Source organism: Heterocephalus glaber, unplaced genomic scaffold, assembly GCF_053883595.1.
Source record: "Heterocephalus glaber isolate CG9 unplaced genomic scaffold, H.glaber_assembly_v1.0 deba00001504, whole genome shotgun sequence".
NCBI lineage: Eukaryota > Metazoa > Chordata > Mammalia > Rodentia > Bathyergidae > Heterocephalus > Heterocephalus glaber.
The window spans coordinates 47666917-47690917 of NW_028258324.1; the positions used below are offsets into that span (position 1 = coordinate 47666917).

Below are 24001 nucleotides of genomic sequence, written 5' to 3' on the forward strand. Positions count from 1 at the left end.
CTTTCTCTCGTTCTGTAGGCTATCTCTTCACTTTATTGATTGTTTTCCTTTGCTGTCACACACATTCTTGTGCATCACTAGAAGCTACACCTTTGGGAAGTACCTGCAAGTTTTGCCCAGTAATCTAACATTATAGGAATTTGCTGAGTTTTTAGAATTCTGCTTAAAGTCTTAGATGTTTACTACATAAGATATTGTTTATTATTTTTTATAATTTTTTCTCCAAGACATCAGGATAAGAAAGTATTTCATCCATGGAAGAAGAATCTAGGTAATCTAGTCAATACTGATAGAAATGGCAAGCTGTCAGGTAATCCTAAAGAGTTTATACAGACCAAAGGAGAAGGAACTCAGGGATTTATGCAAAGAGAAAGTTCCCTGTGCCTCTAAGTGAATTATTAATTCATCAGTGAGTGACTGAGTGGGGATGTGGTCCATTTGCTCAGTTATGACTCATCTCAGTGCAGTGTTTGGCTTATTCACAGAGAAGACCTCTCCCATGAGCTACTTAGTTCTACACACCCAGGTTGCATGGAAAAAAGTCACTGATCACTTTTAGGTCACAAATTGTTTTCCCCATTCCTGGACCAAGGAACAAAAAGAGTGTTTATTTTGGGTACTGACTTACAGAAACAGCAGTGAAAACCATGTTGATGGCGCCAACTCCAATGGTTGCATAAACAGGCTGGCTGAGTCCAGCTGTCTGAAAAATGCTGGTTGAGTAGTAAAAGATCTGCAAAGTAAAAACATGTTGACCTTAACCAAGTAGTGTTGCACTGATATATTTAAAACAATAAATGTTTTAGGTTGTTTTTATATGTTTCTATACCCTCTCAGAGAACCTAGGCTTCCTTTAGTGTTTGAAACTTCAGATTAAAATTCCTCCTTATATTTAGCTGAAAACTCTGTTACTGTTTTTGAAAGTTCTTCTAATTTTTAAACTTTTGTTAAAGGATAACATATATAAAACATACACATATCATGTGTGCAGCTTAATTAATTTGAAGGAACTGTGTAACAAGCACTCAGATCAAGAAATGAATCATTTACACCTCTACTGAAATTCCCTAGATGTCCCAGGGAAATCACTATTCCAGTATCTTACATCATAGATAAATTTTGCCTAGTCTTATACTTGATAAAAAGAGAAGCATATAATACGTACTATTTTGTGGTTGGCTTCTTATGCTTAATATTACCTATGTAAGAATCATCTTTACTGTTGTATATATTTGTAGACTGTTCATTTCCATTACTATATAGCATTTTCTTGTAAATCTACCATAATTTAGTTACCCATGCTACTTCTGATGACTATTTAGATTGCTACCATTTGGAGTGATTATGAATAGTGCTGCCAACACTATTGGTGATATATATGTGTTTTTATGCCTTGTAATAGAATTGCTGGGACATAGCATATGTACATGCTCTGCTTTGCTAGACACTGCCAAACACTTTCCCAAAGAAGTTATGACAATTTTGTATTTTCACCAGTGTGCATAAGTTCTGACTGCTATTATTGCATTTGATCCAGAATTTTCTACTCATCTCAGTAGTGATGGAGAAACAACTTCACAACCTTGCTAATAGCAAAAATTTTAGTTACATTTGTTTCTAAAAGTCTTTTAGATCATTCTGTCATCCTTTGTCATTCTTTCCCCATCTAAAATGTCCTATTGCTAATACCTTTTCCTGCAGGACTGGTAGAGTATTTTCTGTGAGCAATGACTTGCAATGTACACTATTTCACCATTGTTTGTTCAAAAGCCTCAGTTTAAAGATTTCTTCAATGTCTCTTTAAGTCAGGCACTGAGATGGATGTTGGATTAGCAAGTTCAGAAAGATTAAGTACTGTGCCATTGGGTATTCAGGCAGAGCTGCGACAGGAGATAGGAATTTGGTCTGTGATTCCCAAAAGGGATCTCTTAAAGGAGGACTGAAATCATAGCAGAGAAGTATTTTATTTGTTGAATGAGGTTCATTTCAAGTATCCTTTTGCTTCAACTGACGGAAATTATTTTTATTTTTATGTTTTTGTGAGACAGGGTCTCAGTGTGTAGTTCAGGCTGGGCTTGAACTCATGATAGAGCCCAGGCTGTCTTTGAATTCATGTCAGTCCTCCTGACTCAGCCTCCCAAGTGCTGGGATTCCAGGTGTGTGCCACCACACCCAGCTGAAATTATATTCTTTGCCTATCCCAGACTCTACTCATCCATCCTTCACCCCCAGAGTGTCTTGTGGCTCACTATATAGAAGCCCAATCCATATTTTTGAATAAATAAAATTGAATGATTTTCTTTATCTAGTTTTTTAACAAGTGCTTTATTTTTTCTCTTCTAGTGGCTAATTGCCAGTAGGAGCATTTAATGTACATGATGCAGGGGTTTCAATTTAGAAACTAAAAGCTAATGGTTTAATACATGGCCTATTTTTCAATCATGTCTTTCCTACCACATTCACCTAATTCATTCTATTGTTTGTATGTTTTCTTCCCAAATACAGTGCAAGTTTTTTTAACGGCAAGAAATTGCTCCTTGCATCTCATATATAGTACTTCATTAAATAAATAAAGGGAACTGTGGACTCCTTTTTGTTTATACTCTTAGAAATCCTAATTCATATTCAAATCTCATGCAATTTAGGGTTTTCTTTTTTCAAGGGGTATACTTACTCTCTTTTTCCTTCCTTGCATTTATTATGACTTTTACCTTCATCTTAATAGAAATGAAGTACTATTGATTGTTGACCTTTTAAATAAATTGTGAGTTAATTTTAGAAAGCCATGGAAGCAAAGCCAGGAAAATTTATTATCACTTAATATATATTTGTTATAGTAATATCTGGTGTCAATATTTTAATGTGTCTCTTAATTATTTAAACTTATGCTCTCCTTCTCTCTGTTAATTTATTTTGCTTTCCTAAAATTAGGTGTCTTTAAACTTACTGCATTGATCCCAGAAAATTGCTGAGCCATGTGCAGCATTAATGCCACTATCAAAGGCTGTCGGTAGGTGGAATTGGTGAAGAGTTGAGTCACAGAAACTTTCTGCTCACTTGATGATTCTTCTTTCTCCTTTTTCATCTCATTCATGTCTTTGGTGACATCATTACTTCCTCTGAGTCTTTTCAAACCTGTCCCCCAAAACAATCAAGTTGAGACAATCCAGGTCAAACAAAAATACATTTATTTTTATTATGTTCATGAAAGAGCTACAATTGTGCATGTCTCTTTGTATTACCTAATAGCATGGCCATTGGAAATCTTTTTTGTTAAATTAAATGATGCTCTTTATTTTAAAAACAAAACACTTGGCTTCATATCATGATAGAGAAAACTATGATCCTTGTTATCATAAAAGCATAATACTAGAAGGTCTTTTAGAAGCCTCTGGTTAAGTCTAATACCCTACAAGTGAGTTTCTGGCTTAGGCGTGGGTGTGAGATGGTATGTGGACGCCCTATCAAAGTGATTTTGCATATTCTTCTCACATGTGATTTCTGACTTCATTTGGAAGGCACAGAAATTAATTTCACGAGCAACCATTTACATACACTATTTTGCATTAGCTGATAATTTCAAAAAAAATAGGATGAAAGAAAAACCACCTACAGACTTACTTTTCTTGGCTTTGACTTCCTCTTCCAACTTGATGTAAAGATACCTGGGGCTTTCTGGACAGAAGATTAATAACAGAGACTGCAGAAGAGCTGGCCCAGCAGATAGGCCAAGCAGAATGTGCCACAGATCTTGATTGCCCAGGATAAAGTCAAGGCCAATAATCTAGGAAGATAAGGAGGAAGGATATCAGCTGTAAAACACTTTAGGTCTGCCTTCTACAACAATTTGTTGAAAAAGCACATTGGCTATTTAATCGTTATCCCAGGTAGGCACACTCTCTGGGAGGCTAAGGTAGGAGTCTGAGCTTAGTAACGTGGTGAGACTTTGTCTCAGAAAAAAGGGGGTGGGGATGATGGAGTTGTAGATCAGTGTGAAAGCCTTGGGTTAATTCTCCAGTATCATTAAAGAAAAAGTAACTCATTACAACCTCAGTTCATAAAAGTATAAGATGGAAACTATTTCTAGTGTATTTTACCTTAACCAAATTAGGGACATATTTTTGGATAAAGAATTCATCTAGGATTGTTTTCATTAACTCGAATTTCATTAACTCCACAGGTTGGGAATCAACCCAATTTTAAAAAATACATTTGATAGCTAAAGCAACATATGGTTGTAGTCTCCAGGTAACCATACAGGATTATGGTTGAAATCATATGAAAAATACAGGATTAAAATCATGCATAACTTTAGGGCTTTGCTTTAAAATTCTTTCTCAGGTTAAATAAAATGGGGCTTCGTAAAACAATTACTGGATCAGAACCAGCTTTATAATCCCAATTGCAGTGGTTCATGTACTTCCTTCTGGATCATACATGTAGGCTTCCAAACAGTCCCTCTGAGACCACAAGGAAGAAGGAAAAGGATAGAGTCAGATGAACAAGGGCTTCTATGAGAGTTGTCTGTGTACTACATTTCCAGGTAAGATGCTCGAAACAAAGGAAACCCAGGCAGTCAGAATTTTGGTTTCCTATTCCTTGAAATCTAAATGGAATAATGTAATTCTGGAGTAGAATTGGAAGTTTCACCTCTGGTGCCAATCCATCTGCAACTTCTAGGAGAAAAGGGAGGAGTGGCAACAATTGACCTTTCAATCAAAAAGCCTTTGTTTCTTACCACCTCCACACCACAGTATTGGAGCTGGTGTTTTTCTGAACTGTGCTGGTCTACAATGCAAGTACTCAATCAGGGAGGGAGAGAGTAGATGAAGCAGAAGTTGGGTAGAGTAGGGGATGAGGAATTTTTACCTGACTGATAAGAATGCCTGTGACAATGGCCAGCTGGTGAAGAGTGCCAAGCGCGCCCCTGAGCGAGGTTGGAGCAATTTCACCAATGTACATTGGAACCAGCCCTGAAATTAGCCCTGCATAAAACATGAATATAAATGTTAAAGTGCATCCAGAAATATTTTAATAAAAATAATTTGGTTTAAGTACAGTCAATATCCTGACTGAAAGTCCCATCCTGAGTCCCTTGGAAGAAAGAGCCCTTGTCCTCAGCCATAAACAGTTTATACAAAAAAAAAAAGTTTTGTTGATACAATTCTAAGTATTAACAGAAAGAAATGCTTATTCATATTTTTGGCAATTTTTCATGATGTTTTAGTTTAAAAAATGTATGTCAATATTTAGTTTATGTCATGTTGGCTCAGATTGTCTTGAGAAAGGAAACTGAAAAGAAATTAGAGCTTCAGTAGGCCAACCTCTTGATATAGGTGAGAAGTGGTTTGCCCAAATCACAGTATAATGGAGTGTTATTATGACAACTGAGAGCCCTAACTGAATTTGCACAATGAGAAGGTGTTTCAAGAACACTGTTGGGGTGGTGATGGGGATGTAGAAAGGTGGAAGAGGCTAAGGAACTCAAGGACTCTTTCCCCAGATCCTCAAATCAGAGCAACTAAATATTGGGTGCTTCGGAAAAGATTTTACTTGAAGAAAGACTTTTGATGCTTGAACGAATATGGAAAATTAAAAAGTGCTAAGCCATTCTGCCTCTTGTAACTTACTTAACTACATGTACAATCAGTCATTTTGGAAATGGTGGTGTATCTAGCCATTTGCTGATTGTGGTGTTTGGCAGTTTTTAAAGAATTTTGAAATGATTTGTCAGAGTTTTTGTTAGATTATGCCTACCTATCACATATAAGTGGGTGATCTTTATGTAAATGATCCTTTTGGCAAATATTTTTCTCTCCCTCTCTCTCTCTCTCTCTCTCCCTTTCCCTCTCCCCATGTGTGTGTTGTGTATGTGTGTGTGCTTAAAATTGTTCTTATATCTCAAATGAATATTTATATGGTTGATATAGCATCTGTACTTCTGCAGAGTTTTATATGTGACTTTTACATGTGGTCTGTTGAGTTTAAATAAGAAAACCGCATTTGGCCCTTTTGAGATTGTACTATTTTCCTATAATACCTAGTACTGTACTTCAAAATCACAATGATATAAATAAACTCACAGGTCTAGAGTCACATGAGCCTGAAGTAAAATTTCCTATATTTTTAGCAACTTTAATACTAAGAATAGGGATACACATAATTTTAAAAGATGGTTGAGGAGTGCAAGATATTTGAGAATGCTTGTAGGTTATTTCACAGTATGTTTATGGCATTTGTTCTCAATTTTCAAAAAATGGAATTTTTAAAAAATAAAGCGAAAAAATTTATTTAAAAAATAAATATTTATTTAAAAAATAAAGAGAAAAAAGAATCATGATTTGGATTTTCTTCACACTGTTATTATCTGCTTTTTACAGAAGAAGAAACTGAGGCTCAGATTTAATTAATATTGCCTTAGGCCAAGCAGAGATAGTGTCATAATCGATTCAATTCACTTTGAATCCATAATTCTTTCAGCATGTTGGCTGACTCTTCACCTTAATAAAGTCATTATGACCTTCAGTTTTTTGAATTAACATTGACAATAATGAAAAGAGACATTTAATTAAGTTATTAACATGTGGATATTTTAGGCTTTGGCTTATACTGATCATTAAAGACATATGGAATTAGAATCTTTTGTGCAAGTGAAAGTGTTAGAAATATTTTATACACACAAATTTGTATCTTCATCATTCCTTCTTCATCCCTTCTTCATTCCAGTGAATATTAGTGCTTAGAAGAGCAGCTACAATTTGTGAAAATGGATTAAAACCTCAGTTCAGAGCCATCAGAACCAAGGATTCCCTGGCATGAGAAGTTAAACATTGGTCCATTTGTTTTAGAGACTGAATGTTTCTGTCTTTGTTTGGACCTCTGCTAATTAGTGTCCTTGAAATTTTGAAAAGCTGTCTCCCAGAAGTAGTGATCCCACTATTCAGACATAAAGTTCACAGGGGAAGCAGCCTCAGTTTTGAACTCCTCTACTGGCTGCTTTTGCTGATTCCCCCTCCTTGTGGATACTACCACTTTAATACATCATGCAGCCAAGTCTGGAATCTGATAGTGCTAGAAAGTATGGTCTATAAGAGATTGGTCCAGGTGTGCAGTCTTGCTATATTTGAGAGTGAAGGACACAAACAGGTAGGCAAAGTTGGGCAGTCTGAGTTTTGCCATATTTTACTGTCTAGTATACCATAGGAGTAATAACAACTGCTAGCATTTATTGGCACCTTACTATATATCCAGTTCTATCCTCAACACTTTATATTTTTTCTTTCAGTCACCAGGTAGGACAGATACTGTCTTCTTCATTTCATACATGAAGAACCTGAGAATAAGAGTTAAATAATTTGCCTGAGGTCAGAGAAGTAGAACTGAGGTTATTACAGTGGATAGGAACATAAACTGGATCACAATTCCAACTTCCTGCTCTCAAACTCTGACTCAGGGCTCCACAAACTTTATGCTATTACCTTTCTCTCTGTGATGCCATCCTAGGGTCAAAAATAATCATATGTTACCACCGAGTACTTTTTAAAGGTATGTGTGTGTGTCTTACCACAGTAGAGTCCTGATATACTTCTTCCTGCGATTATGAGAATATGAGATGGTCCTAATTTGGAACACCCCATCAAGAGAGCTCCAACTAATGAGAGGCTGTTTGCTGCGAGCAAGGCTTTGATTCTGAAATTTAAAAAATCAAGATTTCAGCATCAAAACTTGATAAAAAATTGCTTTCAGAGGATTTTGACATTTTTGCCTAAAAGCAATTATTTTAAGTTTTCTGTAAAAATTCATTTAGGAATTTTGAACCAAAGTTTTTACTTTGACTCCATTTACTAAAGTATCAGCAGAAAGTAATATTTATGATCAAAGAATCTGGGCTTCACACAACTGGTCTCCACATGTTGATAGAGATGACCAGTTTGATTTAAGGTAACACCTCTAACACCTTTTCAAACTGTAGCTAATTAAGTTTTCTACAAACTGACTGGTTTAAGAAATAATTAACTGATGATGTATTCATTCAGTTCCATGGTTGTAACCTATAACTTGGTTTTTTCTTTAATTTTTTCTTTGAGTAGTAACAGTTTTTAGTTATATGGAATAGGAGGGAAACTTTCAAAGTCAAATTTTTTTTTCTATAAATTTTTGGAAGTAAATTAAAACATACTTTTAAGAGCTTGTCATAGTTATACTTATTTTCACAGGCTACATATGCCATATTTCTAGAATTTATAATGTCAACCAATGTAAAACACATTATAAAGCTGACAATAGCAACAAAACATCACTTTCAAAACTAATCATATTAAAATTACACAAAAACCTTCAAAGTTAAGTAGATAATAAAGCCAATAAAAGAATGTGAGTGGATAAGATGAAAATGTGCCACAAGGAAATTTCTACTCCAAAGTTTCAAAATCTGATAGGTGGGCTTTTTCTAAGAAAGTATTTTTAACACCAAACTTTTCTTTAAAACTAAATAATTTCATACTGCAATGATTACCCAATAGCCATACAATAGGCTGAGTAACATCTCCGGAGTCCAAGTCTATTTTTAGAGTCTGAAAATATTACCTTATATGGCAAAAGAGATTTTGCAAATGTGACTAAATTAAGGATTTTGTGGTAGGGAGGGTGTTTGAATTATCCAGGTGAACCAATGATGTATCAAAGATGTCCTTGCAAGAGGAAAGCAAGAGAGGAGAAGGCAATGTGATAACACATGGAGATTGGAGTGATGTACTTCAAAGATGGAGGAAGGGGCCCCAGGCCACCTCTTTAGAGGAGGCCAGTAAAGACTGGAAAAGGGTAAGGAAATAGTTCTTCCCTCAGAGCTCCCTGAAGGCACCAACCCTGCTGAGATCTTGACTTTAGCTAAATGAAACTGATTTTGGACTTGAAACTATAAGAAAATTCATTTGTGTTGTTTTAAGTCACCAAGTTGGTGGTAATTTGTTACAGCAGCAAAGGAAACTAATGTAAGGAAATTATTAACTATGTAAAGGTGAAACAGTGATTAAGTGCTGGCTAGCCCTACTGCAGTGTTTTAGAGACAGTTAATGGGAGTTTCTCTTCAGACTACTGTGAAATGCCTTTTCTCTTTACAAGAACAGAGAGCATCCATATCACCAGTTTATCCTAAGAAGTTATTATCAACTAGCTAATAGTCTATTCTGTCTGGAGGAGGAAAGACAAAAAGTCTAATCCTGAAAGGATTTTTGGTGCACAATTGTCTCTCTTCCTCATTTCCAAACAATAGTTGCTGGAACAGTTTATACAACTTAAAGGATTTCAAATTTCAGCTCAGATATGAGAAGTGGCCAAAAATTAAATATATGAAATAGTTGAATCAGGAAGCAAGAAACTTAATTCTAAGTATATTTCTTTAAATTTTCTTATATCTCAGCATAGGCTTCATCATAATTGTTGTCATTGTCACCATCATCAGAACAGGGCTACATTTCCTGCTTATATGTGGCAAGCATTGTGCAAAAATCCTTCATATTCTTTCGCATTTAATCCTCACAATCCATCACACTAATGTGATGAAGTAGGTATTGTATTTTTCCAACATTGCAGGTGGCAGGAAAATATCTTCGCCCAAGTAACATACTCCATTTCACACAGCTGTTAAGTGCCCAACACCCATGTGATAGGCTGAGTAGTCTGTGAAATCAAAGGCTATTAATGCTCCATTTTAATAAGTTCCTCCTTCTTCCATTTTTGTGGTATTGGGGATTGAACTCTGGGCTTTGCACATGTTAGACAAGCACTTTACAACTAAGCTGTACCCTCAGCACTATCAGTTAAGTTGCTGTGTCAACTTTCCTTGACTCATGGTAGTATGACTTGCAGATCCTATGGTTTTCCTCATCGTAATCTTGGAATTAAATTTAAGTGGACAGTCTTGGGGAAATCTGAACTTACAAACACAAATCCACAAAAGAGTGGTCACAGACCTCTGTTGACTGTTACACAATTGTAAAGACAAATTTTTTAAAAGAATGTTGGAAGGAACACATTTTAATTTAGTTTTAACTAGTGGAGATATGATTGTGTCAATAAGAATAATCGTATAATTTCTCAATGACTTTCCCTAGAAAAATAGTTTTATGGGAGACACCGAACTCTTTTGTCTTATTTTTTTATGATTGTTTTTCAAAGAAGATAATTTTTGATTGAGAGCTGAAAGAAACTTCACTTTTCTTTATAACAAACCATTTAACAAATGGTCATTTGACACTGTTTTGGGTACAGCCATTGTTGATGCTAAATCCTAAGACTCCAGAGCATATGCAAACTGGCTTCATTGCTAGAACACTAATTTAATGTTTTAAGCTGAGTCACTAGACCTGTTAGAATCTCATCTCTAAATGAGGGGCAGAGCTTTGAGTTTTTCTTCAAGGTTGGGAAATAGCTGCTAAAAAATTGATTTGTGCATATTTTAAAATTGAATCCTGCTTGATTTACTTTAGAAATAATCTAGAATATTCTCCATTTATACCAATTTGGTGCAAATTGAAATGATTATTACATTTTTTAAAATGATGAAAGTCAGTTCATTTTGATTTTTATATATTCTGATTTACATTTTAACCAAACACCAGTAAGTTGATAAAAATGTAAAAAACCAGCGTCTCTATTCTATCATGAAGAAAACTCCTTTTCAAATAATAATAAAATTTGGATTGCCATGATACTCTTTAATTACAGAAACTTTTTATAGTCTTATGGTATAAAGTTTGAATAAGGAAGAAATTAGCAGAATCATAATAACTATACAGCTAAAAAGAACAATTTTTGGAGGAATTGGAAAAACTAAATGAATTAAAATCCAGATTTATTAAGTTAGTTACTTATATTGTTATTTATACCTTTAAAAGATTTTGTAATACCTAAATATATATTATTTTTATTATGAAAATAAAAGGTTATAAACAAAATTTGGGCTCAGAAAACAGAAAACAAATTTAAACAAATAATCATTTGATTTTCTGATTTTATTTCATCCCTATATAGGGCAGGAAATCCCGCCAGCTTTAGTATGTCACATAACTAAGTGCATGGTAGAGGAGCACTGCTGATGTTTTTAATCTAGAACTTCTAGTAGAAACCAGATAATCGCTGTGCTCCTCTGGATTTGGAAGTTATAAAACATACTAAGAAACCACTGCAAAAATGGTTAACCCAGGGACTCAGCAGAAGAACCTCGGTTGGAATTTTTAACCTGAAAATCTACCATTTGTTTTGTCAAATGACACCATTCTGAATACTTTAGGAGTGCTTCATCTTGCTTTATCTTGAGCTGAGGCTTTGAGGTAGATGGAAGCCCTATTCCAAGAACATGGGGCTACTAGCAGTTGGCAATAGTGACTTGACCTTAGAACTTGACTGATCCAAATGCCAAATTTTCATTTGAAAAATGAAAAACTGGATGCCTGAGAATGGTGTCATTTGACAAAACAAATGGTGATTTCCAGGTTAAAAATTCCAACCTAGGTTCTTCTGCTGAGTCTCTGAGTTAATCATTTATGCAGTGGTATCAGTATATTTGATAACTTCCAAACCCAGAGGATCACAGTGATTATCTAAAAATCCACACCAAATTCACTTTTCTGTAAATGCTTCCACAGTTAGATTATTGCAACAGCATTTTCCATTGATTTGGTCTAATATTGACCTGCCTTATAGGGTTATGAGTTGAAAAAAAACTTTAAAACTGTTACACAAAAGGAAAAAAATATCTTTCTAAACAAATTCTAACAACACCAAAATACTAAAGTTTCTATGTTTATGATTATTTATGAAATATACCTACCTTCCAAGCTTGTCCCCAAGCCACCCACCAAAGAATGATGCAATCATTCCACCCACTGCAAAGCTGGACACAGACAAGGACCAGAGCATGGTGACTAGGCCAGTAGATGTCACAGTTTCTTCCTCAGGCCAAGGGACTGGTGTTGATGTCCCTGGGTGTGGGGAGATGGGCAGTGCATCTGTACTGTTGATAACATAGTTGTTGGTAGCCTTTCGATCATCCAGTGGAACACCCAAAACATGTCTATAATGAGATATTATTATCTGTAGAAATAAAATGAAAATAAACTCACTATTTCAAACATTCTATCTATTTTTGATTTTCCTTTAAAATATTTGTTAGGTGTTTAAAGAGGACCACCCCAATTATGTGTGTTATAGCCCTACAACATTGATAGATTTATAATTGACCATATACTATGGTTACAAATCCAATGTTAGCAGAAACCAGGCAAGAAAGATTAAGTGAAGTAGACATGGGTTATCTTGATGACCAGAGTGGTGAAATACATCCTGTACACTGGGGACATAATTGGGAGTAGTTAGCTTGGGGAGGGGTAGCAGAAACTGCAGAGGTAAAGCTGGTGTTGGATGACCTTTTTGTTTAAATAGAATCCAGAAATCTGAGTTTATGTTTAAAAGTTTTCAGGTTTTAATTGCTGGCAAATATTTAAATTGAAAATATTCTTCAGGTTAAAAGATGTGTTTTTGTATCAGTATTACTTCTGTATAATAGGATTTAAATATTCTAATAGAAACAGAAGGAGAGACTGGGAAGGACAAGATGAGGGTCAAAATTAAGTTAATACTATATAAAATTCAAACACTAGGTGTATTATCCTTGGTAGAAGTAAGCTGTAGATTCAGTGCTAGACTTCCTAGCAGCCAGGAAAACAAGAGAAATATAATCAGGAACATGATTGACAAATTCCAAACATAGAAACATCTCTGTGGACCCTGAGAAGATGTGAAGTCTTGAAGGAAGTTTAGTCTGTAGGTCCTCATAGAGCAGTGGTGGCAAACCTTTGGCACATGTGCCACAGCAGGCTGTTTGTTATCACTGAAAGCTCTCAAAGTTTTGCCATTACTGTCATAGAGTTCAGTATGTCACAGAAGGAACAATATTTAGAATTAAATCTCACAGTCACATTTTATAATGTGCTTCGGTAGAGGCAAATATTATACTGAAGTATTATCAGCTAGAAGCATGTCCTCTGGGCATCTTCCTCCCATGTCATTATTCTTAGAGATGATTTAATCACTGTTCAGCCTCAGTGAGCTGGAGGGTCCTCTCTGACGAGGACTGAGATGACAGCTGCTCTTGGTTACCAATGAAGAGCAAGGTCCTATTCAGTGAAACTGAGTGAGGGAGGAGAATTGACATCCTTTTATAAAACAGGTCTGATCAAGACACTTGCCACATTAGATGCCTGCCCCAAGTGGATAGTATACTTACAAAACAAGGCTGGAAAGAAATATTCAAAATGTTCTTAGCAGTTTTCTATATGGCATACAACACTTACGGGTTTTTTTTTTCTTATATTTTTCTGTAGTAAGCACCTGTGATTTCATAATCATAAAATGGTCTGTTTTTAAAATACCTTAAAATAATTTCAAATGTTTTTCAGCTAATAATAAAATAAGGGGCCTGAATGGCTATTCTTAGTTAATGGTGTTTAAGCAGCTGTTTAAACTCAGAGGAAAGGGGCTGTGGAGAAAATAGTAACCTGGAGAGAGAAGAGGAGAGGAGAGGAGAGGGAGAGGAGAGATCAGGGACTTGAGCTGAAGGAGGAGAAACTAGCCTACTTTCCCTCTAAGACTGGAGAGAATAGTTTAAACAAGGATGTGAAAAGGTCCTTCATGACAATAGAAGGAGTTCTACCCATGCCAAGTCATGGTGATGCTGAACTGAATTTCAGGAAGCCTGCTAAATTGATCTGCATGGTCACCACCCACAGAAAGAAGATACGACCATGGTCTCTAGACTCCCAACATGATTTCCTGGGTCTTAGCCATGTAGAGGCCTGCCACACACATGATGTGCAGTACCTAATGAAAGCACATCTTTTGGCCCAAGGAGCAGCCCTTTTCAGGTAATGGACTGTGGCCAGCACCTATTTCATCCATTCACACTCTGCAATATCTTACAATTTTCTTTTAGCTCAGAGCCTTAAAAGAAGCACATGAAACATGACAGAGTCCCAGAAGGCACCCAACCAAGACTTGTATTTTCACCTTATGAATCCCATTTCCCAGCCTCCCCCAACCTCATTTTTCTCTTCTTCATCATTTAGTGAGTGCTTTCCTATGTCAACCATCGTGTTTGACACTATGCAGGAGTCTGAATTGGTGCACAGGGCTCTGAAGCCTTGTTTCCCCAATTTGGAGACTGTGAGAATTGAGAATAATGAAATCCTCCTGCTCAATATTCACTAGATAACAGAGCAGAGATATACAAAATAAATGAGAAAAATTCTAGAAATTATTTGATATTTAAAAAACCCCAACAATTCAAATAATCATGGAGAAAATCCAAACTTCATTGGACCTCTTGACTATCATTAAAGTTTTATATTATTTTATATTGAATGACTTATGGGAGTTAGGAATGGAGTGAAGGACTATAACCTTTTTAGAATTAGGGCTCCTAAAGTTTATGCTCTGCCTGGAAATGGGTATAATAAGGTTGTTGAGAGGGTCTAGCTCAGAAGAGCATATATTATAGTGCCTGATGCAAATAAGTAGGTGCCCAGTACACATGCACAGAATGAAACATATCATTTTATTGTTTCCTCTTTTCTGGCATTTTTCATTTATGCATGGGTGACAGCTCTGAATGAATGCTGCAATAAGCTCTCTAGGCATGTGCTATTCTCGTTAGAGTTTTCTGTGAGCTCAGCGAACAGCAGAGTCAGAGATCAAGCATTATTTATTGCTTCTTTTTCCCCCAAGGGCTGTTACCTGAGGAGTCAAGGCCAAGTTATCAGCTTTGGAACCACGTGCGTTGCACTTGGCAGGCCAGGATTACCCTATGTCCCCCACGTGGACACACTTTATCTTTATGACAGAACTTGGCCCAGAAAGAACTTACAATGTTCGTGTTTCACTTGCCTGTTGAGGTGCATTGATCACACCAATGTTGTATCCAAACTGGAAAGAACTCAGTACAGCAGTGAAGACAGTGAAAGCCAAGGTTCCAGTGATCTGTGGTATGAAACATAGAGCTGGGATACACCAAGAAGTTCCAGCTACCACCATCCCACCATCCTGCAGTGTGGACTTTTTACAGGCTCCATGGGCTGTTTCTTTCCCCTTGATCTTTCACAGTATGCTCTGTGCTCTGCTGTGTAGGTGTTGTTCTTCTGAGAATGTGAAAGTCATTGATTATTTTCTCTATAGTGCTAAAACTGAAAAATAATTTGGGACAGCTTTTTCCAGGGGAGGAACCAAACATCCTTTTCTTAACATATGTATTTTTTAAGATTCAAAATCAGAACTGAGAACTAGAACTGCTGCTGAAGCAAAAAACCTGCTAAAACAGAAACTATGTCATATGTCCTTGGGAGAACTCATATACATCATCAGTAACAAAGAAAGGGAGAGCTTTCTGGACTTTGCCATGGTACAAAGGCACTTTAGCTGTCATATAGGAGGCACCGGCCAGCCTTTATCATGAACTACATCAATATCTAGGTAGTGTATTTTACACGATTTGCATCTAGTTGAACCTAGAGTTGTGGACTAAGCTACATTATGTTCTCCACAACTACATAAAGCTACAATATAACTGCAAAGCATCAATTCTTTTCAATTCATAATTACATATCTGACCATCTTAAAGAAATCACATGCATACAGATTTGCATATAAGGATATTGCACAACATTTTGTGTGTATGTATGTGATAAAAATTGCAGAAAGAATATAAATCTCATTCAATGGGAAATGGTCAAACAGATTCAGAGAATAATGATACATATATCAGATATATACAACATGCTATGTGGGAATTAAAAAGAGTAATGTGATCAGATGCACTGACCTATTTTTAAGTGGTAAAGAATTTTGTTAACACAATGTTTTCCAAAGGCCTGAACATGAATATTCTTTGATTTGTGAATGTTGTATGTAACTCATAGGAGGTTTTCATGATGAATAAAAAACAAGTTGATGATCTTTGAAAAAGAATGTGAGGTTGGCGAAGGGAAGTAAAGGGATATTTTTTCTTTCATTTATGCTATTAGACATTTTCTAGGGAGATGTTTCATATATAATTATAAAATTCAAAATTTTAAATAAATCACATGGAATGTAGTAGGCATATTGTTGAATGAATGGAGTCGTATAAGCATGGGTTCCAGTTTCCACTCTTATTTCAAGGATATCTAATTCTACCCATTTCCCCTATGGGAGCTTAAGTTTCTGTCTAAATTATGGGATGATTATAAATCTTCCAATAAATCTATAAATTAGAAATTTCACAATGTTATCATCAATGAAGTATCATAGAATCTGAATTTATTTAGTACACTGGTTCTAAAATGAGACCCTGCTTGGAGAGCTTGGTATATATGTAACTTCTGGAAATTTACCCCAGACCATCTACTGGATTGGAATCTTAAGTGGGGACTGGAGATATTTAGGTTTTCAAAACTTTCTCTTTTTTTCATTAATTTTAGGCAGCATCTATCCAAACTTTCTTCCCTTATCTGAAATAAAGACTCATATATATATATATACATAAAACCAAAGAAGCATTTATAAGTATGTATGCTATATACTTTTAGAAATAAGTAATAATATATTACATATCAATAGTTACATATAAAATGTGTGAGTGCACACACACACATTATACAGTATTTGGTGCATAGGATACAAGAGATTTTGAATTACCCTCTGAAGTGTCACTAGACATCTAAAACTCAGTGGCTCAGACAGCCAAAGATAAAATGGGGTTCCATTTGCTTGACTGTTGATTTCTCTTTAAGTCTTTTTTAAGTCTTTAAGTCTTTTCCTGCCTCAAACTGTTTCCAAAGATAGGAATTGCATCCGTTTCATAGATGGAAAGAGGACTAGGTGCCTTCAGAGAACTTTAATCTCCTTCCCTCATACTCTTTGTCACTACAGTCTGGACAATCTGATGTAAACTGTAGGGCAAAACCAGCTTCAAAGCCTATTACTGAATATTTATATCAACTGCATGTCTGATCACTGCTTTATGTGGATTATCTCATTTATTCTTCGTGTTTTCTATTGCAGCTGTAACAAATTATCACCAATCCACTGGCTTAAAGAACACAAACCTATTTATCTTACAGTTCTGTCAGTCAGAAGTCCAGTATGAATCTCAGCAGACTAAATTCAAGGAGTTAGCAGGCTCTGTTCCTTTCTGGAGGCTGCAGAAGAAACTCTGGGTTGATGGTATAATTCAGTTCCTCATAGTGATGGGCTTAGCTTTATGTTTTCCTCCTGGCTGTAAACTGAGGGCCATTTTCAGGCCCAGAGGTCAACATGTTTCTTGGCTAATTTTACCCTTCATCCATTTTCATAGCAAGCAATGATGTGTCAATTCTTATGTTGCTTTTCTCAGGGCAGACAACACCAAGAAAAAGTTCTTCTGTTTGAAGAATCCATGGGATTAGATTTGACCCATCTGGATAATCCAGGAAAATCTTTCCATCTCAAGGTCCTTAACCTTAATCATGTCTTCAAAAGTCCTTTTTCCCTTCTATGTGGCTTGGCACTGGACTTGATCTGAGAAAGTTTTGTTTATTAACTAGGAACATTTCTGAAAATTACGAAGTCTGAAAAAGCCCCATTAACCTTTGTCTATTCACTCTAATGTCCCAGAGGTTGACACAATATAGGTACTTAAGAGCTAATGAAAATAGTAAGAACTTGGGACCTTACTCAGTCCAGGCTCTGGGGTCCTAATTGTTTTGTCTGTCTTTTCAAAAACCTTATAGATAGAAATTATCATTATCCTTTCATGTATAGGGAAACATATATGGAGACAGTTAGTAACTAACGCAAAAACTTCATGCTTAGTAAGTGGCAGATCTTCAGGTCTTTCCACTAAACTTTATAGGCTACAAGATGTTAAACTAAAACTTTTAAAAATTCTGCCTTCACTTAAAGCTTAATGATTTTAAGTTAGAGAAACTAGTTCCCATATCTAATTTAAAATATGCTGTAGGATATATGTGGAAGAGTAGAATAGGCAAACAACTGAATCTTAACATGGTAGGAAAAATGTGCTTATTTTGTGGCTTAGAAGTTAAAGAGAATCTATTAGAAAAAAGCAAGTAGATATGGAAGTAGACAATTTAAGAAAAAGTACTAGCTAAGCTCTTATCAGCCCTGAGCCTTAGTTTCTTTTCCTGTAAATGACAGTTAATGCATAAGATTATTGTGAAAACTAAATAAGATAAATAAAGTGGTCATCCTTTAATGAGTAAAAGGGCAAATGAACACATGCATCTTTTTTCACATCATTATCATCTCATTAATCACTCTTGGCAAATAACCATGTGTTAACTTTTCATATATCACCAATAATCTTCACAACAATACTACATAGTAATACTACATAGTGCATGAAATTACTCCCATTTTACAGCTGAAGAAACCAGGTGCAGAGATGATTAGGGAGCAAGCCTAACACCACAGAAGTACAGAGGTACTCTGTTCACAAACTCAATTCTTTCCACTGTTCTGGTTGCAAACCAAATTGGATGAGAACCGAATCAAATTCAATGGTTAGGTTCACTGTTGACCTTATGGCGAAATTTGATTTGGTTCTCGTCCAATTTGGTTTGCGACCAGAATTGAAGAAAGAATTAAGTTCATGAACTGAGGCACCACTGTATCAAATACTCTATTATGGGACTCTGAGCTGATGGTCCTAAACCCCCACTACTGAACAAAAAAGCAAGGTTTTTTTTAGCAACTACCGATTGACTAAGTAGGGAAAAAGCTTATGCACTTCCTCTAAACAACATGGTTTAGGAAGCCAAGCCAATGGTGATTTTGCACCCAAATTGGAAATGGCCAGGGGCTTCTCAAGTCGTAGAATTTTCAGGTTAAAAGGAAGCTTAGAGAGCAACAAATGCTTGTCTGATTCCTTCATTTTTCAATTAAAAAAATTGAGGTTCCATAGACTGAGGCCCTTGTCTGAGTTCTGTGCGTATCTAGAGTTACACCTGAGGTCTCTTGGCTCATAGTTCTGTGATTATCCTATCCCTTTTAACCAAAGTGGATAACATTCACTACTTTTTTCATAAAACTGAAAAACATTGCTTTTTTATATAGGTTTTCAAATATTTCTGTTCTTTGTTTCTCAAGAAAAGTTCTACAACCTAATTTCTAAACTCCTAAGGGAATTTAATTAGCTGTAAATGTAGCTTGGGCATCTACTCTATGCCAGGCTCTCTGCTAAGCACATTACCTTTGCTTTTGCAGTGCCTTCTGTTATTTTTGCCAAATGTATATATCATCTCTACAGTTATTAGTGTTCATCTTCGTATGTTCTTTAAAGTTCTACTTTAGCTTTATCTTGGGCATCAGTATCCATAAAATCATGATATGCTTCTTATTCTTTAAATACACATTATATAACTATTAACATTAAAGTGCCATAGAAACTTCTCTGATATTATCTGATATTATCAAGCCCTAAAGTGCTATGACACCTAAATAACCCATATTATATCTCAAAATGTTTTTATTTTATTTTAATATAGAAAACCCAAAGCTCAGAAGAATAAATTAACCCAAGTGTGACAGCAGCTAAGAAGCAATGCTAGAGCATAGATCCAAGCATGCTGATTCTAAAGCTCATGCTACAACCATTTTCCTTACTGCCACGAACTGATGATCAGCAGAGTATGTTCTACCATGTCAGAACTTAAAGGTCCTACTTTAAGAGGAGCATGTATTTATCAACTTGTATTATTGTGTATCAGGGTGGGTGATTGTGGTTAGGGAAAACTTCTAAGGGAACAAAAGTGTTATATTATTTTAAGCTTTTATATTGAAAAGTATTATATCTACTGAGAAGTAGAAATAATAGTGCAGTGAATACTCTACAACCTTTACCTGTATCTACAAGTGGCTAACCACTACTGTATTTAACTCCTACTGTGTGTATGTTTTTCTGGCTGAAACATTTAAAAACAAGCTTCAGATATTTATATCACCTCACTCTTAAATACTTCAGCATGGACTCAGAACAAAGATATCTCCCTACATAGGTACAATATATTATCATATCCAAGAATGTAATATTGATATGATAATATTAACTAAGACATAGCTCACATTCAGAATTTCCCACCTATCCCCATATTGTCTCTTATAACTGTTTTCTTCTTTATTCTGTGATCTAAGATCACCTGTTGCATTTTTGTCAGTTCTTCAGTCTTTTTTGTAGAACATTGCTTCTACCTCTCTTGCCTTTTATGCACCAGCATTTTTGAAGATTCCAAATCAGTTTTCACAATTAACTTCAGGTTAATCTGCCCTTTTTTAGGGAAGAAGGCACATTCTGTCCATCATATGGTTATATAGAATCACTTGGAAAAAATTCAGAAAATTGTCAGAAAAGAGAGCAAACATCCTTAAGCTCCAATTGCTGAACAAGAAGCAGGTTTTTCTTTACCAACTAAATGAATAATCAGTTGACCAAGTACAGAGAAATAGCTTTGTTTTGTGGTAGCTATATCCAATATCCCCAAAAGCTCTGTGTACTCACCAATGTGAATAGATTCCCCTGTCATTTTTTTCAAAGCCAGATTTAAAATGAACCTGATGCTGATTTACCTTATCTCCTGCCATTCTATGGATTGGAAGTCCTCTTAATTCCAGGTCCTGTACTGAGCTGTGTATGTAGCTGACAGTCCTGCCTTTATGTCCACAGCTCTGCCTGGTTATACATTGTAGGAGGAGGAGCAAGTCGAGGGGAGGAGTAGGGCTCAAACTAAGAGTCCAAGTCTAATCTTAATAACAGAGGTTGAATTTTGATGAGAATCAAATCAGTAAGTCCTTTGCCTCGGCACCTTGTGGCTCCAATACCTTTTTTTCCATCTGAAGAGAAAATGGGAGCAGGTCTCTTAGGCGTAAGTTACAAATCAGAGGTTGTCACATTTTAAGGCATGTGCTAAGTGTGGCAGCAGCTGGGGACAGGTGAAAAGAGAACTCTGTGAGTTCTTTTGCAGAAAATATGCTGGTCTTTTGAGATATGCTGGGCTGCCAGGTAATGTGGGATGACACAGATGGGCATGGAAAGTGCAGTGAGCTTTGCTCTGCTGAGAGCTTATACTATGGTATTTGTGCGCTAGAGCTGGGTGATGTGGCCAGGGGCTGCTGTAGATTAGACCAGTTACCTAAATGAGTTCTACAGAGTTAAGGACTTGAGTTTGACTCTCAGCATTCACTGGCTTGCTGTGATTTTCCTGTGCCTTAGTTGATTTTTTTTTTAATCTGATAATGAGGAACTAACAGAACATACACTTTGTTTTGCAGGAGAATTAAATGAGAAACACGAGAGGATTTAGCATAGCCTAACTGCTCAGTAAATGGTGGTTGTTATTGTTATTGCTATTACTGATTCAGTGTATATCAAGAGGAACTTGCTGGAGGTGATAATGTAATATTCACAGATCTGCTCATATGTCTTCAGCGTGCGCTTTTCTGGGTATCTTCTCTGACATACAATCTCTTTGGGGGCTCAGGAGATATCAAAATATATTGAGCTTTAATTGTACCTGGCAACTAGGGTCACTGCTTCCTCTGAGACTCACATGAAACCAGTTTGCTGTAGAGGAACTGTAACGGACAGCAGCAAAAGGAGGGCACTAGGAAAAAATGAGATGAGAAAGTGAAGAGGTAGAGGAAATTCAGATTTCATTTGTCTACTCTTTTGCCCACCCTTTTTCATTTCTACCACTTCTGCAAGGTGACACACCTAAAAATGTTTGCTTTTAGAAGTTCAATTCAGTTCAAACCACAAATAATAATGGAACCCAGCACAGTTCCATGCTCTGAGATACATGAGACAAATAAGACACAGCTGCCTTCTGCTAGGAGTTTATAATGTATAAGGTGAGATGTGTGCAAAGACCAATGCACAATACAATAATTTCTTAGTGGAGAGGCATAGACAAATGTTAATAGTGATAGTTAATCTTTATTGAGTCCTTCTTTGGTGCCAGGTGCCTCTCTCAGCACTTGCCATGGATTAACTTGTTTAGTCATAACAGAAGAGCTCTAGGTGACAGAGCCAAGCTTTGGGGAGCAGCTTTGAAACAAGACTTTATGGTGCTCAGGTTGCTGCACTGACTTTCTGCCCCAGTTTCGGCAGGTTTTGTACACATCTACTCAGCAGGGCCTTCTATAAACAGGTGAGGTTCCTTGGCCTTCATTATCCAGGGACCTGGCAATCTGTGGGAAAGAAGCTTGTGCTGCTGTTAGGAATGATAGTTTTCCTCTGCTGTTTACCAGCCTTTGACTTTTGAACTCTCTATGACTGGTGAGAGTACTAAGTCCTGGCCAGCATCTAGTAGCTTCTGGAGCTAGTCTCTCCCCTTCAAAGTGTGACCTGTTTCTAGTCTTGAGCCATTGTGATCAGCTTCCTCTGGTTTAGTCCTGGCCTCTCTGTTCTGGTCTTGCTCAGAAATGAGTAAAAGGCTACAGCTTTTGGGATGGGCTAAAACTGTCTCCAGGATTGGGGTTGAGGGATTCATTTACACTGATTGCACTCATTTATGTAGCCCTTGAAGAACTGATACTTGATTCTAGCCTCTCAGTTTGCTTCACTGGCTTCCTGGCTGTAGGATAAAGTCAGGCTTTGGACACTTTGCTGATGGGGTAGGATCTGCTCAGTGAGTGCCTGCTGTTCACCTCTGTGTGATTGTTCTCTTGCACTCACATTTCTAAACATTTCAGGTCATATTCTGATCACTTTTTTTTTTGGTACTAGGGATCGAACTCAGGACCTTGTGCTTTCAAGGCAAACACAGTGCCACTGAGCTAAGTCCCTGGCTTTGAATTGAATCTGAGTAGGTGCTAAGATATCTAAAGTTTACAAAGCAGGACCCACCATCCTCCCTCTTTTTTTCTCCTATTGTTACCCTTCCTTTCAGTAAAATGAGAGTCTGTAGATGGAAGGAAAGAAAACCAGCTATCTGTGGATGCTGCATTCTTCTCTGATTAGGTCAGGTGTCAGGGCAAAAATATCTCCTGGGAACTAAATCAAATGAGTTCAAGCTTGGCCAAGCCAGGGATACAACAGAGTATCTGAAGATTCCAGTCCCTCAAGAAGGCAGTGCTTTTTAAAATTTCTGAGTCAAATTTTGCACTGTAGCCTACCAAAGAGGGAGGGCAAACTTGTTATATCCTCTTCCCAACCTTCGTGTAGATGCCTCTCTGGTCCACACTGTCATCAACTCTCTTGTGTGTATTTGCATAGCTTTCTACCCAGCCTTCTTACTCCAGTCAAGATTGGTTTAAAAAGTTAAATCAGATGATAATGCCCCCCTACTCAAAAGCCTCTGGTGACCTCGTAGTCACCCTTAGGAGGAAACCTATATTCTTCTCCATGGCCTAAGAGGCAAACCTGATGCAAGCTCGATCTAAGATTGACTTTCATCCTCTGGGCCCAGCACAAGGGCCTCAGCCTATCTAACATGCTTCAGTCTCAGAATCTGTGGACTGGAGGAGCCTCTTCTCGAAGTGCCTCTCCCTAGGTTTGAATGTCACTGGCTCCTGCTCTTCACTGAGATGAAGGCTCTGAAAGAGCTCCCTCACTGGTCTGCTTAAAGTAAATACCAGCTATGCCTCCAACTCATGCTTGGCCTGTTACTCTGTTTTATTTTCTTCATGGTACTTATGCTTTAAGTTTTGTTTCCTGTTTATTTATTATTGTTTGCCACTTTTTCTATCAAATCTAAGGTCTGTGAATGTGGAGACTCCTATATTCTTGTTCTCAGTACCTATAAAAGTGCCTAGTGTGTAGTAAATACAGGCTTTCTTGTAGTAGGAGGGGTATCTGAGGCTATTATTGGGGCATTTATTGGTTTAATATTTAGTAATGCAGTATTTACAGAGCATTTTGCTAGGTACTAATTATAACTGTAAAAGACACAGAAAAGAACTCTGCTCTTGATGGATT

At 36.6% G+C, this 24001-nt stretch overlaps 1 protein-coding gene and 1 long non-coding RNA gene across 4 annotated transcripts in view; one reads left to right on the forward strand and one right to left on the reverse strand.

Annotated features, from left to right (window-relative positions):
- Nucleotides 1-20770, reverse strand: part of Slc2a2 (solute carrier family 2 member 2) — a 29782-nt gene extending 9012 nt beyond the window's left edge. The window contains exons 1-8 of one of the 3 annotated variants that reach the window (XM_004834593.3): nt 20653-20770; nt 14941-15033; nt 11831-12093; nt 7565-7689; nt 4870-4985; nt 3622-3784; nt 2948-3135; nt 629-733 (exon numbers count right to left, since the gene is read on the reverse strand). In XM_004834593.3, the coding sequence (XP_004834650.1) occupies nt 629-733; nt 2948-3135; nt 3622-3784; nt 4870-4985; nt 7565-7689; nt 11831-12093; nt 14941-15033; nt 20653-20667 (1068 nt within the window). In that variant the 5' untranslated portion in view covers nt 20668-20770. Of the gene's footprint in view, nt 1-628; nt 734-2947; nt 3136-3621; nt 3785-4869; nt 4986-7564; nt 7690-11830; nt 12094-14940; nt 15192-20584 lie in introns of all 3 variants that reach the window. The other 2 variants (XM_087186976.1, XM_087186977.1) reach the window with 2 other exon arrangements.
- A 44-nt stretch (nt 20771-20814) lies between these two features.
- The window catches only part of LOC147825330 (uncharacterized), a 31617-nt gene continuing 28430 nt past the window's right edge, over nt 20815-24001 (forward strand). Inside the window, exon 1 of the long non-coding RNA XR_015441137.1 lies at nt 20815-20948. This is a non-coding gene — a long non-coding RNA (uncharacterized LOC147825330). The remainder of the gene's footprint in view (nt 20949-24001) is intronic.